The 24,667-nt window shown below is 28.8% G+C and overlaps 2 protein-coding genes across 3 annotated transcripts; one reads left to right on the plus strand and one right to left on the minus strand.

The window, feature by feature from the left end:
* Positions 1–13,650: 13,650 nt before the first annotated feature.
* On the plus strand, positions 13,651–18,313 carry LOC105252701 (microprocessor complex subunit DGCR8). The gene is made up of 7 exons (XM_011260225.2): positions 13,651–13,738; positions 15,100–15,581; positions 15,746–15,829; positions 15,974–16,358; positions 16,443–16,714; positions 16,838–17,274; positions 17,419–18,313. The coding sequence occupies exons 2-7, from the start codon at positions 15,134–15,136 to the stop codon at positions 17,749–17,751; spliced, it is 1,959 nt and encodes a 652-aa protein (XP_011258527.1). The 5' UTR covers positions 13,651–13,738; positions 15,100–15,133; the 3' UTR covers positions 17,752–18,313.
* Positions 18,314–21,180: 2,867 nt separating this feature from the next.
* On the minus strand, positions 21,181–24,369 carry LOC105252700 (RILP-like protein homolog). Of its 2 annotated transcripts, none has more exons than XM_011260224.3 (6): positions 23,478–24,369; positions 23,244–23,364; positions 22,991–23,118; positions 22,295–22,665; positions 21,969–22,067; positions 21,181–21,901 (listed from the first exon to the last, which is right to left on the minus strand). In XM_011260224.3, exons 1-6 carry the CDS (start codon positions 23,787–23,789, stop codon positions 21,778–21,780), a joined length of 1,155 nt encoding a protein of 384 aa, XP_011258526.1. In that variant the 5' UTR covers positions 23,790–24,369; the 3' UTR covers positions 21,181–21,777. The 2 variants fall into 2 exon arrangements, with proteins under 2 accessions (XP_011258526.1, XP_011258524.1); XM_011260222.3 differs by having other exon boundaries at positions 23,220–23,364.
* Positions 24,370–24,667: the final 298 nt, after the last annotated feature.

Raw genomic sequence — 24,667 nt, forward strand, 5'->3', positions numbered from 1 at the left:
TCTACAGCCACACGTCACTGCGTGTGTTAACTCCTGTCGAGGAGTCGAGTGGATTCCCCTAGGCATGATTTTCGCTCGTAAAAGAGGTTGCCTCCCCATTTCTAAATGCTAGTTGTAAGCATTTAAAAAAATGTGGGTAGCTCTTCTTTTGCCAGTCTAGCCCAAGCCTGTGTGCCATATCCTGCATTGCGCGGAAACTTCGTCGTTCCGGGCGAAGCACCTGAAATCATGCTTAGCGGGTTTCCAGGTTCGATATGAGATAGGAAATTATGCGCGAAAAAGAGTTGGTGAACTTCATTTTCTTCTATTTCTGTCAATCGTTTCGTCTTCTTTCCGGTTTGGGCTTAATTCTTGCACTTGTATCGTTGCATTCCGACCTATTGACCTGAAGTGGATTCTCATAAGTGAAAGGGATTTTCGCTCGTACCGAAACCGGAGTGCCGTTTAAAGTATATATATATTAAATATATACATCGCGCGACAAAACAGAAAATTTTTAATCGTATCGAATAGTGCGGGAGTGCCGTTCAGTATCGCGCGTAAAAGTGCGAAAATAGCGATATAAAAATATCGCACGTGAGTGCGGGAGTGCCGCTAAAAGTATCGCGCGATTAAGACTGAGAGGAGGAGGAGGCCTAGGAGAGGCATCGAGCTTCGGCAGAGCAACCGTCTGGTAAATAGTTTATTTATTTGCAATTATATATATATATATATATATATATATATATAAATTAAATATTGAATATATTTATTATAATTTAAATTAAAGCAATTAATCGTAATTTGATTTTTTTATTCATATATTTAAATACGAATTTAAAGAAAAAGATTTTTATATAAAATTTATATCTTGTAAAGGTTTTATAAAGTTATTCAAGAATTATTAGTAATATTTTATTTTATTAATCTGCTATTATTATATGCGTCGGATATAAAATTCAATGCATACAATAATTTTTAAAATATTAATTATTTTGAACATTATTACAATTTAGATCTTCTATTTGTATGTTATAGATCGACGCAACAACCCAGATGATCTGAGAGGAGGAGCAGGCCTAGGAGAGGCATCCTGCACCAGCGGAACAACCTGATGGTGAATATTATTATTTATATTAATTGTATATAAATGAATTAATTAATTTATTAATTTGATTTATGTGAATGATTTAAACAAGAAAAAATTGGGAAAATTTTTGTAATATTTCTTTCTATATAATTCTTTCTAAAGGTTCTACTTGAAAAAATTAATTAATTATAAAATTATTTTATATTTATATATCTATTTATAATTGCGCACATCGGACATAAAATTCAATGAATCCAATAATAAATTTCTTAAAATATTAATTATTTTAAACATTGATGTAATTTGCATTTTATATTTGTATGTTACAGACAACGTAGCTTCAATATCAATTCCGCTGTTGCGCATCAGTGCCGGTAAGTGACAACCTTTTATTTTGAAGCAAAGGATTTATAAATGCATGAAGAAATCCATTGCTTCTAACTCTCCGTTGGCGGGACAATACGCGAGTAAAAATTAAAGTGAAAAAGTAAAGGAAAAATATTTTTAATAAAGATAGATGATATTTTTGTTGCAATTGTATGATGGACATACATGAAATATTCTAAAATTCTATTATATATCGGTCTCTATAAAAAACAATTTTATAAAAATATAGGTTTTTAATCGATAAATATTTAATCTATAAAATAGAGATATTTCTAACCAATCTGCCAACCGAGAGTTAAAATGCATGCTTTTTATCTTTTATGCATGATAATTTATAACTTGCAATTTTTGACGATGAATAACGTGCGTTAAAGAAACGATCATAATATCGCATGATCGTTTTGAAACAAATTAGTCGTCAGAATGAATGGCCAGAAGTGGAGATAACTGGCCTGAAAAATACATGGTCAATATTGGCCAAAAGATGTGTTGCGCGGTTAAGGCTCTTTAAATTTTATCGCGAATTTCCGATTAGGGCTCCCCAAATTGCACCTTATCGCGAATTTTTGCTGGTGTAAGCCAGCAAGTAAGGCGGCTAGGGCTGTTAGGACTGCTAGGACTGTTAGGGATGTTAGGGCTGTTAGGTTTGTTAGGGCTATTAGGGAATATAAAAATTAAAATTTATTTTCAGAGAAAAAAAACATAAATATTATTAAAAAAAAAAAAATATATATATATAATATATATATATATATATATATTTCTTTTCGTCGTCGGTGCCGTCAACGTGTCGCGGACGGCGGCGTCTCGTTACCGCGTTTTCGCGTTTAGCTTTTTCGCGTCATCGCGTTATCGCGTTTTCGCGTTGGACTTTCTCGCAATCCCACTTTCACAAGTGAAACGGGATTTTCGCTCGTACCGAAACCGGGAGTGCCGTTTAAAGTATATATATATTAAATATATACATCGCGCGACAAAACAGAAAATTTTTAATCGTATCGAATAGTGCGGGAGTGCCGTTCAGTATCGCGCGTAAAAGTGCGAAAATAGCGATATAAAAATATCGCTCGTGAGTGCGGGAGTGCCGTTAAGTATCGCGCGTCTAACTGAGAGGAGGAGGAGGCCTAGGAGAGGCATCAGGCTCCGGCAGAGCAACCTTCTGGTAAGCAATTTATTTATTTGTAATTATATATTAAATATTAAATATATTTATTATAATTTAAATCAAACAATTAATCGCAACAATTAATTTGATTTGTTTATTTATATGATTTAAATAAGAGAGAAAAAGATTTTTAAATAAAAGCTATAATCTCTTGTAAAGATATAAGCTTTTATAAAATTATTAAAGAATTATTAATAATGTTTTTCTTTAATTTATAGAATTATTTTATGAATCTACTTATTATTATATGGATTGAATATAAGATACACAATACATACAATAATAATTCTTTGAAATATTAATTATTTTGGACGTTATTATAATTTGGATTTTCTATGTGTATGTTATAGATGTAACCAACCCAGATGATCTGAGAGGAGGAGCAGGCCTAGGAAAGGCATCTTGCACCAGCGGAACAACCTGATGGTGTGTATTATTATTTATATTAATTTTATATAAATTAATTAATTAATTAATTTGATTTATATAAATGATTTAAACATGAAAAAATTGGACAAATTTTTATAATAATTCTTTCTATAAAAGTTTCTACTTAAAAAAAATTAATTACTTATAAAATTATTTCATATTTATACATCTATTTATAATTGCGTACATCGGATATAAAATTCAATGAGTCCAATAATAATTTCTTAAATATTAATTATTTTGAACATTGATATAATTTGCATTTTATATTTGTATGTTACAGACAACATAGCTTCAATATCAATTCCGCTGTTGCGCATCAGTGCCGGTAAGTGACAACTTTTTATTTTGAAGCAAAGGATTTGTAAATGCATGAAGAAATCCGTTGCTTCTAACTCTTGATTGGCGGGACAATACGTGTAAAAATTAAAGTAAAAGAAAAAATATTTGTAAAATAACAATAGATATAGACATACATGAAATATTTATTTCCATTATATATATATGGACACACAGACTTTTACAAAACGATTTTAAAAATAGATTTTTAATTTCTAAATATTTAATCTAAAAAATAAAAATATTTATAAGCAACCCGCCGACCGAGAGTTAAAATGCATGCTAATTATATTTTATGCATGATAATTTATTTTGCGATTTCTGACGACTAAATGACGCACGTTAAAATACGATCATAATATCGTACGATCGTAAACAAATAGTCGTCAAAATGAATATAGCCAGAAGCAGAGATAACTGGCTTGGAAAATACATCAATATTGGCAATATTGGCCAAAAGATGTGTTGCGCCGCTAAGGCTTCCTTTTATCGCGAATTTCCGGTTAGGGCTTCCTAAATTTTTCATTATCGCGGATTCCTAATTAGGGTTCCCCAAATTTCACTTGATCGTGAATTTCTGCTGGCGTAAGCCAGCAAGTAGGGTGGCTAGGGCTGTTAGGTCTTTGTTAGGTCTGTTAGGGCTGTTAGGACTGTTAGGTTTGTTAAGCCTATTAGGTTTGTTAGGGCTATTAAAGCATATAAAAATTAAATTTATTTTCAAGAAAAAAAAACATGAAAATATGTTATTTTTAGGGGTCTGTATTAGGCTTGTTAGGCTATTAGGTCTGTTAGATTGTTAAGATTGTTAGGGCTATTAGGGCATATAAAAATTAAATATATATATAATTTATTTCATATAAAATTAAATAAATTATATATAAAGAATTGAAATTAATTATAAAAAAAACTATAAATAAAAATAAAAAAATTAATGTATGGAAAATGTAAAAAATGTAACTTAAATACATAATGTACATTTAAGTTGCATTTTATTATACGTATAACATGTACTAAATTTAATATTTTATTTTTTGTAAATTGTATTAATATTTTATTTTATCACTACTAAAAATTGTATTTTTTTTAAAATTATAATTTTAAATTCAAAGATGAATGTTATTAGTATCTAATATGATAATATTTATTTGATAAAATATTGAGAGACAAAAGTAATTCAATTTAAATAATTTTTTTTCTAACTTATTTGAAATCATATACATTGATTATCATTGAATAATCATTTTAAATAATAAAAATTTTGCAATTTTCTTATGTTGAAATATTGATACTAATAGCATTAATTATTAAATTGTAATTAACATTATAATATATCTATAAATTGTAATTATATTATTTTTTATTTTTCATAATTTTCTTTGCAATTGTATAGAAATTATAATCTAATTGTAATAATGTAAAAGAAATCTATTGTACATTACACGAAATTAGGTGAATACGTACAATAACAAAATTTGTTTAATTAACACATTTGATATATTTTATTTGAATATTTTTATTGCAAAATTATTCAAATATTTGGATAGCTTATTTTTTATACTAAAAGATTATTAATAAATTCGAGAAACTTTCGTAATCGCGCAAATACTGTAAAAAAATTTTTTTTACATAATATAAAGGTTATTAAATAAAAGTGAATCAAGAAAAACACGATGTTAACCCAATAATTAGATATTAGCTTTTTACGTAAAATTTGTCGTTCTTTTAATATTATAGAAAACACAAGTATATTCGAAAATAAAATATTGCGAAATATTAAACATTATCAATCATGCGGAAATTAAAATCTGTAAAACAAAATAATTTTCTTTGATTATCGTTTTTAATTTAATGTATTTCGAGAATTTCGCATCCCGTTAAATATTTATAGATTACGATTTATTGATTTACGATTTTATAATAAATTATATTGCAAACAATTGCGTTCTTTTCACGTTTTTGGATGTGATCGCTGTCTCGACGACGAAGCCTTATCGCTGTCCCTCATGTCAGGTGGACGCTAGCAAATGCGCGGTTTGTACTGGTGGAGAATCGAAACGATTTTCATTGCGGAAAGTTATTTCTGCCGGTTTTTGTGAGATCTATCCGCAACGCTTAGTTCGGCGCCTCATTGAAAATTGAAAGTTTCATTACAGAGTAGGAATTAAACCCAGGTTTTCGTGGCGGTTTCTAGAAACAATGTTTTGGCAGTGATTTAACGACACCGTACATTGTTTGAAATCGAATTACAAAATTCATTATACTTTGAGAGAAGATATATTTTCTCTTTTTGTTAAAAATGTTCTTCCATTAATATATCCTCCTATTAATATCACTATTATTTTAATAATGAAAATAATAATTCAAAAATGGATATAATAGATAAAATTCACTTTTTCAAATATAAATTTAATTTAATAAGTTTTTGCGCAAACTTTTTTGTGCAAAATTTTTATTATTTGAAAAATTATGGTTACAAACAAGTATATTTTATTAATTAATTTTGAATTAATTTTATTTTTGGTCTCTTTTAAGAAACCACTTGCAGGAATTACTGGATGCTCCACTATTTTATGTATATTATAATTAGTTTATTTTAGATAAGAGTGTACATATAATAAAATACATGTGCGTAAATTGTGACATATTTGAAAAACTATTTTTTAATATTATTCTTAATAATATATTAGGAATGCATGATATAATATAAAATGTGTGATTAATTAAAAAATTCGAGACAAATCAAATGGGTACTCTGATATCAGTAAGATATCTGCAAATTATTGTTACGTGCTAAGTCTTAACTGTTAAATGCAACAGAAAAATTAATTTTTTGATAATCTTTCATTTGATGTTGCTAAATATTCAAGTTGAATTTTTTTTTAATCTTGCTGTTATCAGATTTAATTTGTCTCGAATTTTGAGCAAATTTGGTACCCTAAAATTATTATTATTCACACATTTAATCAAGCAACGATAAAAGCGCATGTATTTCATTTTACCTTTAAATATATTTGATTGTAACATGTATATAAAAACTATTATATCCAGTCATTTTTTAGTAAAAAGAAAAGATTTCTTAAAATGGAAGAAGATGTTTTTTTACGCGAATTTTAATATTATATATTGAAAATGATAAGAAGGGTAACAGTCGTTAATCCGCTGCCGAAATCGTTGTTCGGGAGCAGTCAGGAAGATCGGGGTTTCGTTCTTTCTTGTAGAGAAGCTTCTGATGTTTAATGAATCACTTAACTATCCGTTGTGGATCGATTTCACGAGATCCCAAATAGAAGAAATAAGACAAATTGAAGTCGCTTTCCACTTTTAGGATCGTTCTTCTCTCTGTCAGATATTAACCAGCGTGTCACTCGGCAGAGGGATTTTGACCTGGTCTAATCGTTGGGCCAGCTATTCTTCATTGAGCGTGGCGATAACGCGATTATTTTAAGGCATAAGGATATTAAAGTTTAGCCTATTTGCAATTGTTCGCGGAACAAGATATATATTTTACTTTTGATCGCGAAATTTACATGAAATTGTATATTTGAAAAGAAATCGACTATTAGATTCTGCATCCGCGTTTGATTCCTTACGTATATTATAATATTGTGCAAATTATATGAAATGCGTCTCTAATGTTGCAATATTTTTATTGTCGCACAAAATGATAATAATTATATTGCGCACGTTGTATTCCGATTATTATAGAAATTATGTGTATTGTTATGGTTAAATATTACTGTTATTATTAATTTATTTATTTATCATATATATTCGCGAAATTTAAACCGCGAAATTTAATTTTTTCTCTGATTTAATTGTTGGGTAACATCAAAGTTTTACTTATCTTTCCGCGTCATCAAACATTTCTTTTAGAAAATCTTATAAAATGAATGAAAATTTCGCATTAAAATTACTTTTTCTTAATTGAGAGGAACACAAGCGAGAAATTTATTAATGATTTTTTTAGTCGCGATAGATTATCAGCTACGCTAATCTAAAAATTTTCTAAAAATTTCTAATCAATTTTACGTTGTACGTATTGCGGATATTTTCGTGTAATATAGTAAAGTAATCTATGTATATTCTACATAACAATTTTTTATGTATTATATATAATATATATGTATTTTATTGTTATGTATTACACTATATATTTTCAACAAAAAATTTTATGTATTATCTTATGTATTAACAATTTTATGTATTATATATATATATATATATATATATGTGTGTGTGTGTGTATTATGTATATATATTTTATTATTGTTATTGTTATACATTATATATTTTCAATTTGATTGTATTATTATATATTAAATTAATTTTCTAATTTATATTTTATAACTCTATTGTATTTAGAGTTAAAATAAAATATTATATATTAAGTTATACTATTATGAAAATGATAACAAAAATATGTGTAAAAGATATTTGTAACAATAGAAAATAAATCTTGAATAAATGTCGAAAAATGGAAAATATATCTTCATTTTTCAAAATATTATTTTATTCTCCGAATTTTCCTTTTTTTTCTTTCTATATATATAGTATTATTGTAAGTCCAAGAATGTGTGTGTGTGCTCTCAACATCATTATCCGTATTATTGAAAATATTTGAATAAATTCGAATACATATTTATTTGATGTTGATACCAATTTATAAATTGTACTATAATTATAATATATATTTTGTAATATATTTTTATATGACTGCAAGCTATGTAATTATGCATTATAATATTTTATAATTATATAATATATATATAATATATGTATATTTTATACATCCTTTGTATTATATTTTCTATTTGGAAAATTTGAAAAACCTACATTATATTAAAAGAAAATAAAATAAAAAAATTGTACCTCTTCGATGGTATCTCCACCTTAACGAAGGCATTTGCCGGGTGAAGAGGTTTGAGTACTCTAATGATCCGGAGAGCTATGCCGGCAGTAACGTAGGCCGGTATTCATACAATTTGTTTTTATATTTAATCATCTTAAATATAATCTTAGATCGCATCTTAAAATTCTGTTCAATCTCAATGAAATAACAAACATTTTCTAAATTTTACTTAAAACGATTTTAAATATAAGACTGTGTAAACACCGGCCTTAATTACTGGTAGGGTCACCCATGCCGGATAGGTCAAAGAGAAAGAGTCAGACTAAGAGAGATACCGTAATTATAATTATTATATTAATAATTATTAATTAATTATATATATTAATTTATATTATACATTATTAATATATATTATATATTAATATATATTATACATATTAATTATTAATATAATAATTATATTATATTATAATATATTATAATACTTAGTTAATAATTATTATATATTTTGAATAAGATGGAAGAGAGTAAAAGAATGATAAAACGATAAGAAGAAAGAAGCACGAGTCCCTATAGTCTTGGGAATGCGACAGATCACAACATTGCAAAGATTTGAAGAAGAAGATGCATCGGATAAACGTGTGTAGTAATTAGGAATAGCTTGCAATTAAGTCGACTAATAATAGTAATACTTTTTAATTATGTTACACTTTATAATTTAGCACATTGTATTATATATATATATATAAAGCATCAAGCATTAAATATTTTGCTGTTAATGAAAATTATAATAGAGCAATATAAAAAATTTGCTACATAAAGTGTAACATTCGAAAGCATTTTTTTTCACTGACGAGATACTATTAAAGATCAGTGATTTTACAAGATTTATCGTGACACGAAACATTTATATATATACATATACATATATATTTATGTATATACATATATATATATATATATATATATATATATATTTATATTTAAAATAATCTAGATCGCGTCTTGAGATTCCGTTCAGTTAGTAAAATAGTTGTATTTTCCAACTTACTTAAGAGGATCTTAAATATAAGAGTGAATTATGAATGCGATGTATTTTTGTGCGGACATTTATCGAAAGGAATGCACGTGCTTCTCCAAATTGAGATGAGGTAAGATTGCAAAATATCGAAGCTTTATGCAATGTGTGTAACCTAAATCTGTTAACGTACAAGTATTAGAGTAACGGAATAAGTATATGTAATTTGATTAAAAATACGTTTCTTACATGAATATTTAATTACATATTTTATTATACTACAAAAAAAAAATCATGCTTGCGATTCTAACAATTTACCGACATGCACAAAATGATGACTTTACCGGCAGTCGAAATATTTGACTACGTAATTCTGGCGTTTAACGCGAATGCAGATGGCGATACTAAACAGCAAAGAAAGATGGCCGCATGAGTGAAACGCGAGGCGCGAAATATTGCATTTCGTATATCGTTCTTTGCGAAAAAAATGTGTGATAGTGTTGTACGTATTCGCGATTAACAGTTCAGTATCGATGAATACTAATCAACGCAAGTATAATTTGTTGTGCATTGGATATCTCTTCAAACTCTGTATATGAATCATTTTCGAATCGTTCTGATCGCACGTTCCGATAACACAGTGATCCAAAAAAAATCGTCGAATATATTTCGTACGATTGGAATGGTGCACAGTATCGAGTGACTTTTAGTTATTTGAAGCGCGACGTATTTTTGTGTGGACATTTATCGAAAGGAATGCACGTGCTTCTCCAATTGAGATGAGATGAAGATTGCAAAATATCGAAACTTTATGCAATGTGTGTAACCTAAATCTGTTAACGTACAAGTATTCGAGTAACGGAATAAAAGATAAAGATTTTGAGATCGTACAAGTTCGTATGATATATATGTATATATTAATATCAATCTTTATTATATATTTATATATTTATTTATTTATGAGTCTTCTTTTTCTTTTTCTGAACATCATTTATTTATTTATTTATTTATTTATTTAGTTCGCTCTCAGTCCTTTAAAATGCAAAAGTAAATATTATAAGATTTAACTTTCGAAAAACGCGATAAAACAATCGAATCATTCGTAATTCATATCATTAGCATAATATACTATGAATTTTCTACGTTATATATTGAATCGAAATTGCGCGAAAGAGGAAAAAAAGAACAAGCCTATGAATAGACATTTACATCCTTTACTAAAAGAAAAAGAAATTAAAAATATCTCTCCATTTTTTCTCTATTTCTTCGGGCAAGTCTACATATATGACCAATATGATTAACTGATTCCATCTTTATATATTTATCATTATGTGCTATTAATTAAAGCCGTAGACAATATTCAGTAATCAAAGTTGCGCGCAGGAAAGTCCATGCGCAGAAACGAATGCGCAGTGGTTCGGCCGCCATGTTGGCGCGTGTCTGCTACGTCATACGCGTCATTGCTACGTCATACGCGTCATACGGGAATCGGAGTCATACGCAGTTACACGGATCGTCGTACGTCCGCATTTTTCGCATCTTTTAACCGTTTTTAAACGAATATCGCGAGTGAACGAGCGTCGAGAGTGTCCAAGGATGATCGTGCGACTTTCATAATATGTCGGTGAAAGTGCGCGACAGCTATTTTTCACAGTTCAGTGATAACGCGATCGCGAAGATGGAGCGAAGTTGCATCGCGTTATTCGCGCCTTTGATGATGATTATCGGATGCGAGCGAGTATCGGGAGTGCCGAATAAAGTGTCGCGCGTTCGCGTTGATGATATCGTGTGAGTTTGTGTGCATCAAGATCGGAATGGGACGTCTCGAGGCGAGCGAATGGAGCGGCCTGTGGAACAGCCGGTGCGTAGATTTGATTTATCATATTTGCGTGCACAATTCGTGCTCATTCGACGCTTATATGCACGCTTATAGCATCGCGATGTCCCGAATTACATTCGGACAAATCGGCGCCGCATCATAATTCGATTCGGTGCAATTCAAATAAAGTCGATCGCGTGAAGATTATGCTAGAAGCGATTTGAAATTTATTTTGTACGCGCGCGCAGTGCTGCACTGTCTATCTCGTAGGGCTGCCAATTGTTAAACGATAAATTTGTTTGATCTAACCTAACCTAACCTAACCAAACCTCTCAGTGCTTTGGATGTCGAATGTAAATATAAGCGTATGCTGCCTGAATTTTATCATGCTTTCAAAAATAATATTTAATTATTTCATTAGTGTATTACATTTTATTACGTAGTATATTAATCGTATTAAATGTGCGACGTACAGTTTTACACATTTTAATGAGAATATAATATAATTGGTTAGGTTAGATTAAATTAAAACAAGCTGCTGTGATTCATTTAACGTAATAGGAATAATTTGACGAATGTGCAGCTATTGAAGTTACATGATATTTGTGGATACATTTTTAAAGTAATCATGAGCGTCTTATCTCATCTTGGTTATATGAAATTAAAATATAAAATATTTATGTATTCCACATTAACATTATTCATTACAAATACTATATTACTGTTCTTATATGTCAATCATATTTCATCGATGAAGCTTTTCATATATTGCAGACAATATGATACTGTGTGTGGAATTTTACACAGGTAATACATGACACCAAAATAATTTGTTCTCAAGTATTGTGCACATTTCTCAAAATAAATCAAATTAAATTATTTTAAGTAGGATCCAAAAATCACTACATTGCCAGGATTGTATCTTATTATCACCTTTTAATATGTGTGCGCAGTATTACATACATAAAATATATAAATTTATTTGAAACGTACAGAAATCTTTATCTTATTTATAATATTTATGATATAAAAGAAAATTGCAACTCTAATGAAACAGAGCGGTGGAATAATTGGTTGATACTTATGCTGGTCTACAATATTTATCCTTTTTTCATCATTAAATTTTTGGTGCTTTTTTTATTATACAGATGTTATCTGTAAATATAGTACTTGTAATGTTGCTTCTGTATCACTGTAAGCATACAAAAATGATAGCATTTGCAGGTAATTATGTTATACTTATATATCATAAGAAAGAGAAAATAAAATTAAAGTTGAATACTGAATGTGCTCTAAAGTAAATCTCATCTAAATAAATAAATGCATAAATGTGCGCCCCACATTCCTCATGAAAAAAATACATAATATTAATTTTTATGTATTATTATTTTTAGATTTTTATTCTTTTAAATTCTCTAGATACACTTTTCATTTCTCCTCTCTTTCTTTCCAACTATTAAATATAGATCTATCATTTTTAATATAGATCTGTCATTTTTAGTGTATATTATTGCAGTAAGTGGAATAAAGAGCAAATCTTTTGGCACATTTAAAATGTACAGGAGTTTTATCTGATGCGTTTTTTTCAATAGAAATATCTGAAAAAAATGCATACGTCTTTTTTAATCTTAGTCTTTCTAAATAAAAATTAGAATAATAAATTTGCAAAATAATTTGCTTTAATATATTTTTATTGCAACATATGAAGCAAAGTGCTCAAGGTGCATCACTATGAAAACATCGATAGAATAAAAAATAGATCGCATACAAAAAAATTAAAATATTTACATTACATATTTGATATTTCTGCAAATATTTCCATTATTTTGAGATTGATTTGTTTCATGATATATTGCAATAATTAAAGTATGATTTCTGATATAATCTGCCATGATTCTGCAGAGAAAGCCAGCTTTAATTCTTTATTTTGTTCAATATTTTTAATAATGTAATAATTAAATTAAAGTTCTATGAAAATATGCTTGAAATACTAAATAAAAAAGATTGTTTCTTATGTACAACCTTATACAGTTTAAGTAAACAAAAAATTATTGTTAATAATATACATATATAAATTGATAATTAAATAAAACAATTAATTAATTAATCGACACAATCCACGTTTTTTTTTAGCTTTATGTCTAACATATATATATATATATATATATATATATATATATATATATATATATATATATATGTGTATGTATGTATCTGCACTATCGGACGCCATTTTTGCTCCATCTTATCTTATTGGGTCTGTTCTTTTCAGCTGTACTGCTGCACTAGTGCAATACGTTAGAAAGAGACAAACATGTTTTCTTTCACTCTAACTAATTGCACTAGTGCAGCAGTGCAGCTGAAAAGAACAGACCCATTGAGATCAAAATTGCGGTACTTTGTTAATCTAGTGACTTTATGTGTGACGGCCATCCTGCTTCAGTAGAAGCAGGATGGCCGTTCTCAAGTTTCTCTCTGGATCTAACCTAATCAGTTTTTTCTTAATTGCTTCGTAAATCTCCTTGTATATTTTTGTTTCTTTATTTAATAAATAATAATAAATAATAAATTTCATTACAGTCATAAAAATAAACTATATAGATGCCTATAGAAATTATGTGCAGTTTCACGTATAGGTGGAATTAAATAAAATTTAATAGTGGGTAAGCAGTGTACATACATTTCAATATTTCGTTATCATTGATATGGTGAGCAATGCAGTCTTTTTCGATCGATTAAATGTAATGTGATCACAGTTATTGTACTTGTAGAGCACAATTATCAACTAATCTTATCAATGTTTATAATAACACAATGGGTGTGGGAATATAATAATGCATCGATAGTTACAAAACTTGAAATATCACTCGTAATCATTTTCGACCTAAAAATTATCGCATTATATAATTAATTATTAACTCTATAATTAATTAATAATTTATTTCAATAAACATTCAAAATGTTTCTCGTGAAATTCTCAATACCTGATAACAAAAAGAACGCTACATGCTTATACTTTGTGTGACTGTGATTTATGTAGATTATTTTTAAAATGTTTAAAATAACTTAAAAATTTATCAAGTTTAATAAAATCTCTAAGATGTATATATATAAAAATTTAATTATTATTTTTTTTCAAATTTGATTATTATATAATATGAAAGAGCTCTTTATTCATATAATATGAAAGAGCTCTTTATTCAAAAAACTTTAAAAGTTTTTAAATTAATTTTTAACAGTTTTCTAGAAAATATACAATAAAGTTAATGAAACACCCTATATAACAATATCATTCATTTTGTGTAGCACATCATATATGTGACCAACAGTATTGCATAAGTTTATACTTTATATATTTAAAGCTTATTTGTTGACACATAAGAGATTTTTTTGTATGTATTCAGTAAACATAATTTTCAAGCGTATGTCTGCTGAACTGAAGACCAAGTATACGGTTTTAATTAGTACTATCGCAGAACTCCAGCTAGTAACAGGTTCAATCTCTCAATGTTGTTCTTGTCTAGATCTGGAGTTTCAATAATGCGATAGAACTCTCAGCCACCCAGAGAATCTGATGATAAAGTAATGATTTACTTGTACAATATACTCTCACGGATATGTAATAGGCCCTAGACTGCTAACACTAATGCAAATGTCCAATTTTCACTGCCATTTGGTTTCAAATTGATTGGACTTTGGTGTCATTGGTGGAAGTGGTATGGCCATACAACGTGCTTAATATGTATTAATCTATGGATTTAAGTTGTACTGGACATTATTTGTTATTATTAGCTATATTTATCATTAATTTACATTTAGAGAATTACAATTTTATACATATATATGTGTGTATGCAATTGTGAAAAATCATTATTATAACTAGAACTCAGATATTTATAGGTTCTATAAATCAGATGCTTTGTCTGGCAGATAAATAATAGAAAGTAAAAAGTCTATTTTACTGTTATTTGTGTAATCATTAGTTATCATCTAAATATCTGAGTTTTTTATTCGCATTTTATAGTATTTTAGCAGATACTTCATCACACATATATACAATGGAAGTTACTACAGAAGAGGCAATTATGGAAGTTACAACATCAAAAAATAATGAAAATAATCAAAATCAGCGTACATTGGATTGCGGAACAATTTCTTGTCCACAACGCGAGAATCAAAATTGGGAGCCACTGTACACAAAGTCAACAGAATTAAATCACAGTATTATGTCTTGTGGGATGCCAGATGATAGTCATTGCAGTGATACTATGGATGGAGAAAATATAACTGACAAAGATGCTTTACACAATGGTTCATATCTAGTGGGAACACCAGAACATAATATAGATATGAATACTACTTCTGATGATTTACGACAATTTGATGTGCTGGATGATCTAGATCGTCATCCAGAACAGAATGATGGTTCTGATGATGATTCAGATACAGATGAGAGTATGGATTCTGATGTGCCAGATGAAGAAATTGAAGCAATGCTAGAAGAAGGTATGTTTCAATGTTTGTATGTACAAATTCAATAAAAGGGACAATTAATTTTGTTTTCGAAATCAGATTATTCTTTATAATAAAGAAAGTAAGATTATTCGATTTTTTTTAAATGTAATATGTAGTTCTCAAATTTTTATTTTACTTTAAATATTATGTATTAGGCTTACCCGAGGAATTTAAAGGAAAAAGGAGAGACAAAAAAGATAGTTTACCCTATGAGGAAAAGGAAAAACTCGTTTTAGATGGTATGTAAGTACATATGTCACATAGTACATAAATTTTGTAAATTTTTGTATCTGTTTATAAATAAATTGTAATCTCGTATTGTATTATATTTTTATTTCCTATATTCACTATATTCATGTTACTCTTATTTTTCTTTCTTTTAGAAATTGGACATAATCATTTTGATGTTCTTCCTGAGGGTTGGGTACAAGTGACGCACAATAGTGGAATGCCATTATATCTTCATAAACAAAGCAGAGTTTGTACTCTAGCAAAACCGTATTTTCTCGGTCCAGGCAGCGTTAGAAAGCACGAAGTTCCTGTAAGTGCCATACCTTGCCTTCAGTACAAAAGAGCATTAATAGAAGAAGAAGAGGAGCAAAAGAAAGAAATGGAACGTGCACCAAATGCTGAAACTTGTAGTCTTCCTAGTGCAAAAATTGAAACTATACAAGAGAATCGTGCGGCTCATTCGTTAGATAGTGAGCAATTGAGAAATTATTGCCAATCTTTGTTTCGTTTCAAATCTATTAAAGTAATGAGATTTCAGTAAGTATCAAATGAGATCATATAAGATGATTTTATTATGGGAAAAATTTACTTTGTCGATATTGATCAATTTTACTATTTTAGATCTTGGTCAGCGCGTCGGAAATTTACGAAGAATAAAAAACACCGTAAGCAACTTGAGCGTCCAACTTTACCAGATGGTACAAAATTAATCACTTTCCCTGTCAATAGTTCCAGTACAGCTGGCAATGGAAGTACTGCTGGAGATGATAATGGACAGAGACCTGCAAAGCATTGGATAATGAATCCATCCGGCAAAAGTTATGTCTGTATTCTTCACGAATATGTACAACACGCGCTAAAGAAACAACCGACATATAAATTTAAAGAATTAGGTACATTATACATTATTTAATAAAATGTAAAAATGTAATTATATATTTAGTATTCATTATTATTATATTAAGTTTATTTGCAAAATTTATTATTAAGATGAAATTGATATATTTTTATTGCAGAAAACGCGGCGACACCGTATTCCGCGGTAGTTTGTATCAATGACATGGAATACGGAAGCGGATTCGGTAGCAGTAAGAAACAAGCAAAAGCTAACGCAGCTCGGAAAACGCTTGAAATCTTAATTCCTCAAATGAAGGATAAAATTTCCGGGGATAGCAGTGGAGATACCGGATCAAATAACGCTAGTCGTACGATAAAAGCATCTAGAGGGAATTCCGACGCGGATCTCTCATTTTTCGACGAAATATCTATCACGGATCCACGTGTCGCGGAATTCTGTGCGAAAACAACAGAGCCTTCACCGCATGCTATTTTGATAACTTGTCTTCAAAGAAACTATGGTTTGGGAGACATGCACATTAATTATTCAGTTAATACATTGAAGCATCAACGGAATGAATTTACAATGACAGTTGGAAAACATGAAGCTACCGTCGTAAGTTTTTCTTTGTTTATATATAAATAGAATTACTAATATTAAGTAAAAAATTATATCTGTACTAAGACATATATATTTTTAAAATCTTTGTTATAGTATAATATATATTATAGTATATAATATTTTGTATATATTTTATAGGTTTGTCGTAATAAGAAAGATGGTAAACAGCGAGCGGCGCAAGCGATACTACAGCTTATACATCCGCATATACAGTCTTGGGGTTCCTTGTTGCGTCTTTATGGATCACGAAGTGTAAAGTCTTTTAAGGAAAAGAAACAATTGGAGCAAGAAATAACTCTCCTACAGGGTAAAGCCGCTGTTAATCAACCAAATCACGCTATTTTAGATAAACTTAGACAAGAAATGAAAAAGTTAGCTGAACAACGCGAAGCAATACAACCTATTGGTAAGTTTGTACCACCAGATTTACCAACAGGATCCGCAGCTAATTTGAATAATGTAGATTTATAAGGAATTAATATTAATATTATTTTAATATTATTTCCATTGGCATAGATAGGTGGGAATATTATTATTATTTAGTAGAGGAATCTTGAGAGATGTGATCTGGCATTGTGCTTATCAGTGTCATTTCTTATGGAAGCTAGCACGCGAATATCTCATTTGATCAGTGAGCGACTTTTCAGAGGTCCTCCGTGGCAATTGACTTTTGCATTCATCAAAGGAGATCCCAACATATCCTCACATATCATGTGTTAAAAAGTGAAGTCTGGATAACTCGATTTAGAGCAGTTGCCCGAAAAGCGAAAGATTCGGATTCTATTTCGGATCCAGTCACTTGTGCCTCACATTTTTCTAGTCTACGAATATTGTTTCCCAGCAATTATTTGTTGAACTGAAAAATGTGTGTGTGCTCTATACACAGGATATACATGGATCTCGTTGTCACAGATGGATTCTGTTTGTTGATCAAATGAGCATATAGTAACGCCTGATCTCCTCCCTTATACACATCCCTATCTTTCTCCCCATAAGAGAGAGAGAAAGAGAGATTTGTGTAGAACAATGAATATTAGAAAGAAATAAAAATATCATATATATGAAAAAGATGTAAGATATATGTATAATACTTTTTAGAAATTATATACATACATGTATATTCGCCTACCATCATGTACCATCATAATTTTTATATAAGTACCTTTATACTATCTTACAATAATTTTACAATAATATATCTTTAAAATATTTTTTCAAGTTACTGAAAAATTAAATGCGTATGCATATCAAAATTAAGATATAATGTTATGTTAAACATCAACTACATTTGGAATTTTGTTAAACATTAACTTCGTTTATTAGAAATGAAATGTACAAATATATGAAGAAACGTGTGTGTGTGTGTGTGTGTGTGTGTCTTTATGATATATCTGAAAATGCATATGCAATAGTAAATGTTAAGGCATTGTATATATGGTATTTAAAAGAGAAGTTAAAAGAAAATACATTATGTAGAGAAAAGGAAAAGGCACAAAGGAAGAATATATATATATATATATATACATATGTCTATTATACTAAATATTAATAAAAAATTTTATTTCATTAAATCGAGATAATTCGAATCGGAATAATTCATTTAATTCGAGATAATTCGAATGATTTTGATTTTTATTCAATCTCATTTAGAAAACATGTAGAAAGCGCACTGTTTGATTAAAAGAGATTGATTTTAGTACATAGATTTAGAAAATGTAAATTTAATGTAATGTTTTTTACTTTATTTTAATTACAGCAGAGTTTCAATAATTCATGATTTACTTAATCCACTATTGATGTAATTATGTATAATGCAATTTATGCATGATTATGATACTGCCTATTTAAGCACCAATCTTAGTTTTGATCATGGAAATTCTATTATAAGAATAAAATTATTTTTAAGTAACAAATTACAACATTTAAAATAATATAGTATATGAAAGAAATAATTTGTAGTAATTTCAATTCATGTCTGTGAATGTGTGTGTATAAATTTATATATGTAATTATATATTGTAAAATTAACTTTCGTACTACATAGTTAAAAATGTGTAAACGCAGGTGCAAATTTAATAAAATTATATTAGAAATTACATATTCCACATTAATGGTCAAAACTGCACATGAAAAGATTAAAACAAGTAGCATACATTTAAATCAAACTTTAGTCTCGAATTAGAATATAATTATATGAGCAGATTATGATTATTAACTTATAATATATACTAGATCATAGTACTTTTCCAGAAAGATATTATTTATTTTTTACAATTTACTAGGTTTGTAATCTACTTACAATATATCATGGACAACATTATAACTTGTCACATTCATATTATTGGTTTATATTTCTAATATTAATCTAAAAATCTAAAAATTATTTATTAGTATAGGTATATGGGAAAAGGGAATATGGGAAAAAGGAATAAATTTATATGTCATATTTGTTATACAAGATTCAACAATTTTAAATTATTGCATTGGTCAATAAACTGCTTACATAGCCATTGAAGCAACAAATATGTTTATAAATATCTTAATTTTATTTAATCTCCCTCAAAAACTGATATTTTTACTCTGCAAAAAATTTAATTTGTTGCTGCCTTGGCTATATCACTAGTATAAAAATCTAAAAAATGTTTACATATTAATATATATAAATAAATCTTTCTTGCTGTATGTACAGCATTAAAATAAATTAATATGGATTTAATCTATATTTAAAAGATATACTCACAAAACACTTTCAAAAGCATACTGTCTGATATAAAGTGGATAAAATATTGATATGCATATATTTATATATATATGATTTCATTACATTATAAAAATTTTCAACAGAACTAGAATTGCTATCTATTTCTTTTCAGTATATCAAATTTTACTTTAATACTGCTAGTTTTATAAAATGCATTATGAATGTTTTATTTACCATAGCTATGAATCACATTAATTTTATTTTGTTATATTGTTATCTGTAATATATAATTCGTTCTACATGCTCTCATATAGTATTTGTTGAACTTGGTTTTTGGAAAACATCACTCTAAATTATTCAAAAATTGATAACTAATGTTGAGATAAATATTACAAGTCCAAGTAATGCAATAATTATATTTTACACTTAGGAACAGCTAATCTTGAATTGCGAGAAAACTCTTTCCTAATTATGTAAGATCCCGAAATCTGTATAACTTTCATTTTGTTATATGTCATTGCAGAAAGATTTCTTTTTTGATTACTTATTAACTTTACATTATAGATAATTTCACAAGATAATGATACATATTTTCATTTTGTTATTAGTCAGTTAATTGGATATTGTGAAGTTTGCTATATACTATATATATATATATAAATGTGTTAATAACTTTTTAATTCATATGATGCTCATTCATATACTCGAGAAAAATAACACTAATATATTTTTATATAAATGTATCACATATTGAAATGATTATACAGCTATATTGATTTGTTTTATGAGTATATTTACAATTACAATATGAAAAGGAAAGTGTACTCACATTTATTTTTATATTAATAATAAATGGCACAAATTCTGAAATATATTAGATTCCATATCGTTTGTCCGTAAAGAATTGTAAATGAAATAGAAAATTGAATACAGAGATATGTCGTTGCTTACAGCTATAAATAGTATATAAAATGTAAAGACAAATACAACAATATACAAGTTCAACATTATCTGCAATGACCAAATGCATTTTTATACATTAAATGTATGAAATAATATTAAAAAACTAATAAAATAAAAAAAATGTATACAAATTGTGATCGAGATGAATTTTTATTCTGAGAAATTATTAAAAGAATTAATTTCTTAAGAGAGTTGTTACTTGAATCATAAAGTTGCAATAAATTAACATTGCATGTTTATAAAATAAAGTAAATTACCAAAAAATAAAATAAAAATCTTCAAAGATTAGTAGTAAATAATAGTTAGATACTTTGGTATATATCATACAATACACATTTAAATCTACACGCACTTAGTACTTTTATAAAAAAACTAGGAATGTTGTCTTCTATTTGTATCGCTATCCTCTTTACATGCATCACAAATATCCTATGTATAAATTAAATTTATAGAATTTCATGCTTAAAAATACAAAAAATAAATAAAAATTATATACGAGCAAAGATTTGGTATACTAAGATCGTGTAGCTAAATGCACATTGTCTTTTTATGCAACTATACAAATATATACATATGATCTTCTCATTCATTATAAGTTTATACTTAAATTTTCAATTTGCTTATTTCATGCACATCTATGTATTCACTATGAACCAGTAATAATGACTATTTTTGTAAGGATCCATATCTATATTAAAATTGTATGGATACCGAGCAGTTAGAATATCTAATGAAAATGAAAATGTATATGAAAAGTATATTTATAAGCAACGTCATCTTTGTGGTTATTCGTCCAATTACTTAAAATTATCCAATGTATTTTGAAGAAATCATTATATAGATGTATCACAGGTACTGCTACCAGATAGAGCCATCTTTGAAAGACTAGAAAGACTTCGTCTGGGACTACTACCTCCGAGAAAGCTGCTGCTGGATTCCGAGAATATTTTTCGGAAGCTGTAAAATTAATACATGTTATATATAAATAGCAAGAAATATATATAATGAGATATTGAATACATACAATTTACGAATACCGGATTCAGAGGATTTTTTCCAGGGTGCATCATCTGGTTCATAAGGAAGCGGTCCTTGCACAGGTGCATCTTTATCATCTTCTGGACTGTAAGATAACATATAAATCATGAACAAAGTGATATAAATTTATTTTAAATAGAAAGCATTGTAAAGCATATCTACAAATAATTTATATAAATTATCACATAATTACACAATATTATTTTAATAAAATATTATATGTATAATTATGTATAATTTTTTTCAAAATTTTATGTAATTTTGTTCTGTAATATATTTTATGTAAAATTTTTCTAATATCTAATAACGTACATTTCAGGTTTCGGTCGATACAATTCTAATTCGTCCTCGAGATCTGAAACTCTTGCTTTTAATTCATTTCGTTCGTGCAAAATCTCTTTAAGCTCAGCAGTCGTAAATCTGGGTCTATCAGGATCGTCCAAATCATAAATTGCTTTATTCGTTAAATCAGGACAGCCTTGTAATTTACTTAAATCCTCGTTTTCTTTTCTAGCCATGCCAAGTCGACCTCGGAGATTTATAAGTTCTCGATTCTGATCTTGCAGCTGAGCTAAAAAGTCGGCTCTCTCTTCTACTAAACCTCGGGCTTGCATTTGCGCCTGTCGTTGTTTACGTTTCAGTTCCCGTCCAACTACAGTAAGCTTCTCTACCTGTGCAGTCAACTACACAATACAATAAAATTGAATGTTTATTTTCTTAGTAGATTATAAAAATATTAATATTAATTTTCAAGTATAGATATGTAGTTTTTTAGACTAAGTGTATTTTTTAATTTTTTGTTCTTTTTATTCCAGCATTATCTATTATATATTTATTATGATAAACAATTCTTATTAGTCATTGGCCAACTATTTTGGAGATAGCATATATCAAATTTCTATCATCAAATTGCCTATATTTAATAGGTAAAACAAAAAGTTTAATGAAACAATTTTTCTGTTCATGTACACATAATTGAATTGTATACAGATATAAGTACTAATTTACATTTTCAATTTCTGCAGTTTTTTGCGATAATTCTCGATCTCTAGCGCGGATCTGATCTCTTTGCTTATCTATCATGGATCTTAAATGTTGTAGAACTGCTACATCAACTTCTTGACTAGGTGTGATAGCTAAAAATTAACATAAACAGTCATTTTATTTGTTTGTATATAATATTTAACAAAACATTTATAAATCATTGGATTAGTAAAGAGTTAAATGGTGTTAGTACTTGTTTGTTTACTGCTGTACTGACTATCACTTTGTGATTCTTGTAGGGCTTCGGCTAATCGTCTATTCTCTTCCTGTAATCTAGTAACCATGGCTACTAAATCACGGGACTCCTGTCTCCAATGTTCTTCAATTTGCTCCAGTTCCTATAAAATCAAATAAATTTAATACACAATAAGAGACATATAATCAAGAGTTCACGAATTATACAAATTATAATGAAATTAATATTTCAATGTAACATAAACATAACAACTACCTTTTCAAATCGTTGTCTATCTTCAGCTTTCCCAATCTTGTCGCTTTCAAGCTGAGAGATCTTAGCGCTAAGCTCTTGCACTGTAGTATTTTCACGTTCATTCTTGATAGCAAGATTTTCGAGTAACTCTAAAGCATTGATTACCTTTGGCATAAGATTGGTCACTGACTGTGCTCCAAATAGATCTATAAGCTTCTCGCATTCCTTTCCTATCTCTGATGCAATGTCATATACGTCGACCACCGACACGTCAGATGCAACAGAATATTCTTCCATTTTGCAAACTGCGTTACTTCTCAGACAAAAAGGCATGAATACAAGTTTTGTCGCAACGCGTTTTACGCATATACCTGCTCAATATTAGGAAACAGCAAGTCTCATAGAGATCTTTCTGGTCAGATAAATTTCACCTTTTTACGTATCTAGGGTTCAAACGTCTCTACGCTCTCGTGATCTCTATGAAAAATTGTATAGATACAGAATAAAGTTACAAATATCACAGCCGACTACACGGAATCTTCATGCACGCACTAGAAGATATCGAGGAGAAAGAAGACTTCTTCGTGGAAATACGCTTTGGACAAGTACGCTTTGGAGCTTGCGATAAATAAATTGCGTAATTTAGGTGTGGCGTTAATTGTCAAAATAACAGCTTGCTCCGCAATCGTGCGATGAATGTTCGCATCGTGCACTCGTCGTTTCTAGATCGAATACCAGCTCGGAATGTACGACACGTTCCGATGGGCGATATCATAGCAATTTCATTCAGAACGTCATATTTAAATCCCGGTCGCATTCATGGGAGATGGGAGGCGCGGAGCAGATGATCGAGATTATTCACGATGCGTACGTGTGTGTGTGCGTTCTCGATGACAAATTCATGAAGCTCGCGACCATCGAGAGAAACGCCTCCTTTCGGAATATCGCGAAACGTCAGGAACGAGGAAGATCGTTCCTCCTGGGTGCATTCGATAATCGTACTTGTAGAATAGATAATTGACCAATCAGGCTGAAAGAAGTAGAAATTTCTTTGACTTAATTGGTCAATTTGCCCCGCGGGATTTCCGAGCGCATTTCTATTGATGTTTTCGTAATTTTGGTCTATTGCACAATGATGCGAAATATAAATCAGGCGACAATTTTCTGAAATATCTCGAACTGATCTTTTTATACATGCATCACGTACACGC

The sequence above is a fragment of the Camponotus floridanus genome, unplaced genomic scaffold (genome assembly GCF_003227725.1).
Source record: "Camponotus floridanus strain SB8 unplaced genomic scaffold, Cflo_v7.5 scaffold115, whole genome shotgun sequence".
NCBI lineage: Eukaryota > Metazoa > Arthropoda > Insecta > Hymenoptera > Formicidae > Camponotus > Camponotus floridanus.

What these genes read in the sequence shown, in the direction of transcription:
- LOC105252701 (XM_011260225.2), top strand. Translation starts at nt 15,134, where the DNA reads ATGGAAGTTACTACAGAAGAGGCAATTATGGAAGTTACAACATCAAAA. An exon ending in TGAAGCAATGCTAGAAGAAG is followed by an intron (nt 15,582 to 15,745) that starts GTATGTTTCAAT and finishes ATTATGTATTAG; the next exon opens with GCTTACCCGAGGAATTTAAA. An exon ending in GGAAAAACTCGTTTTAGATG is followed by an intron (nt 15,830 to 15,973) that starts GTATGTAAGTAC and finishes TCTTTCTTTTAG; the next exon opens with AAATTGGACATAATCATTTT.
- LOC105252700 (XM_011260222.3), bottom strand. Translation starts at nt 23,789, where the DNA reads ATGCCTTTTTGTCTGAGAAGTAACGCAGTTTGCAAAATGGAAGAATAT. An exon ending in ATAGACAACGATTTGAAAAG is followed by an intron (nt 23,365 to 23,477) that starts GTAGTTGTTATG and finishes TTGATTTTATAG; the next exon opens with GAACTGGAGCAAATTGAAGA. An exon ending in GAATCCGGTATTCGTAAATT is followed by an intron (nt 21,902 to 21,968) that starts GTATGTATTCAA and finishes TTAATTTTACAG; the next exon opens with CTTCCGAAAAATATTCTCGG.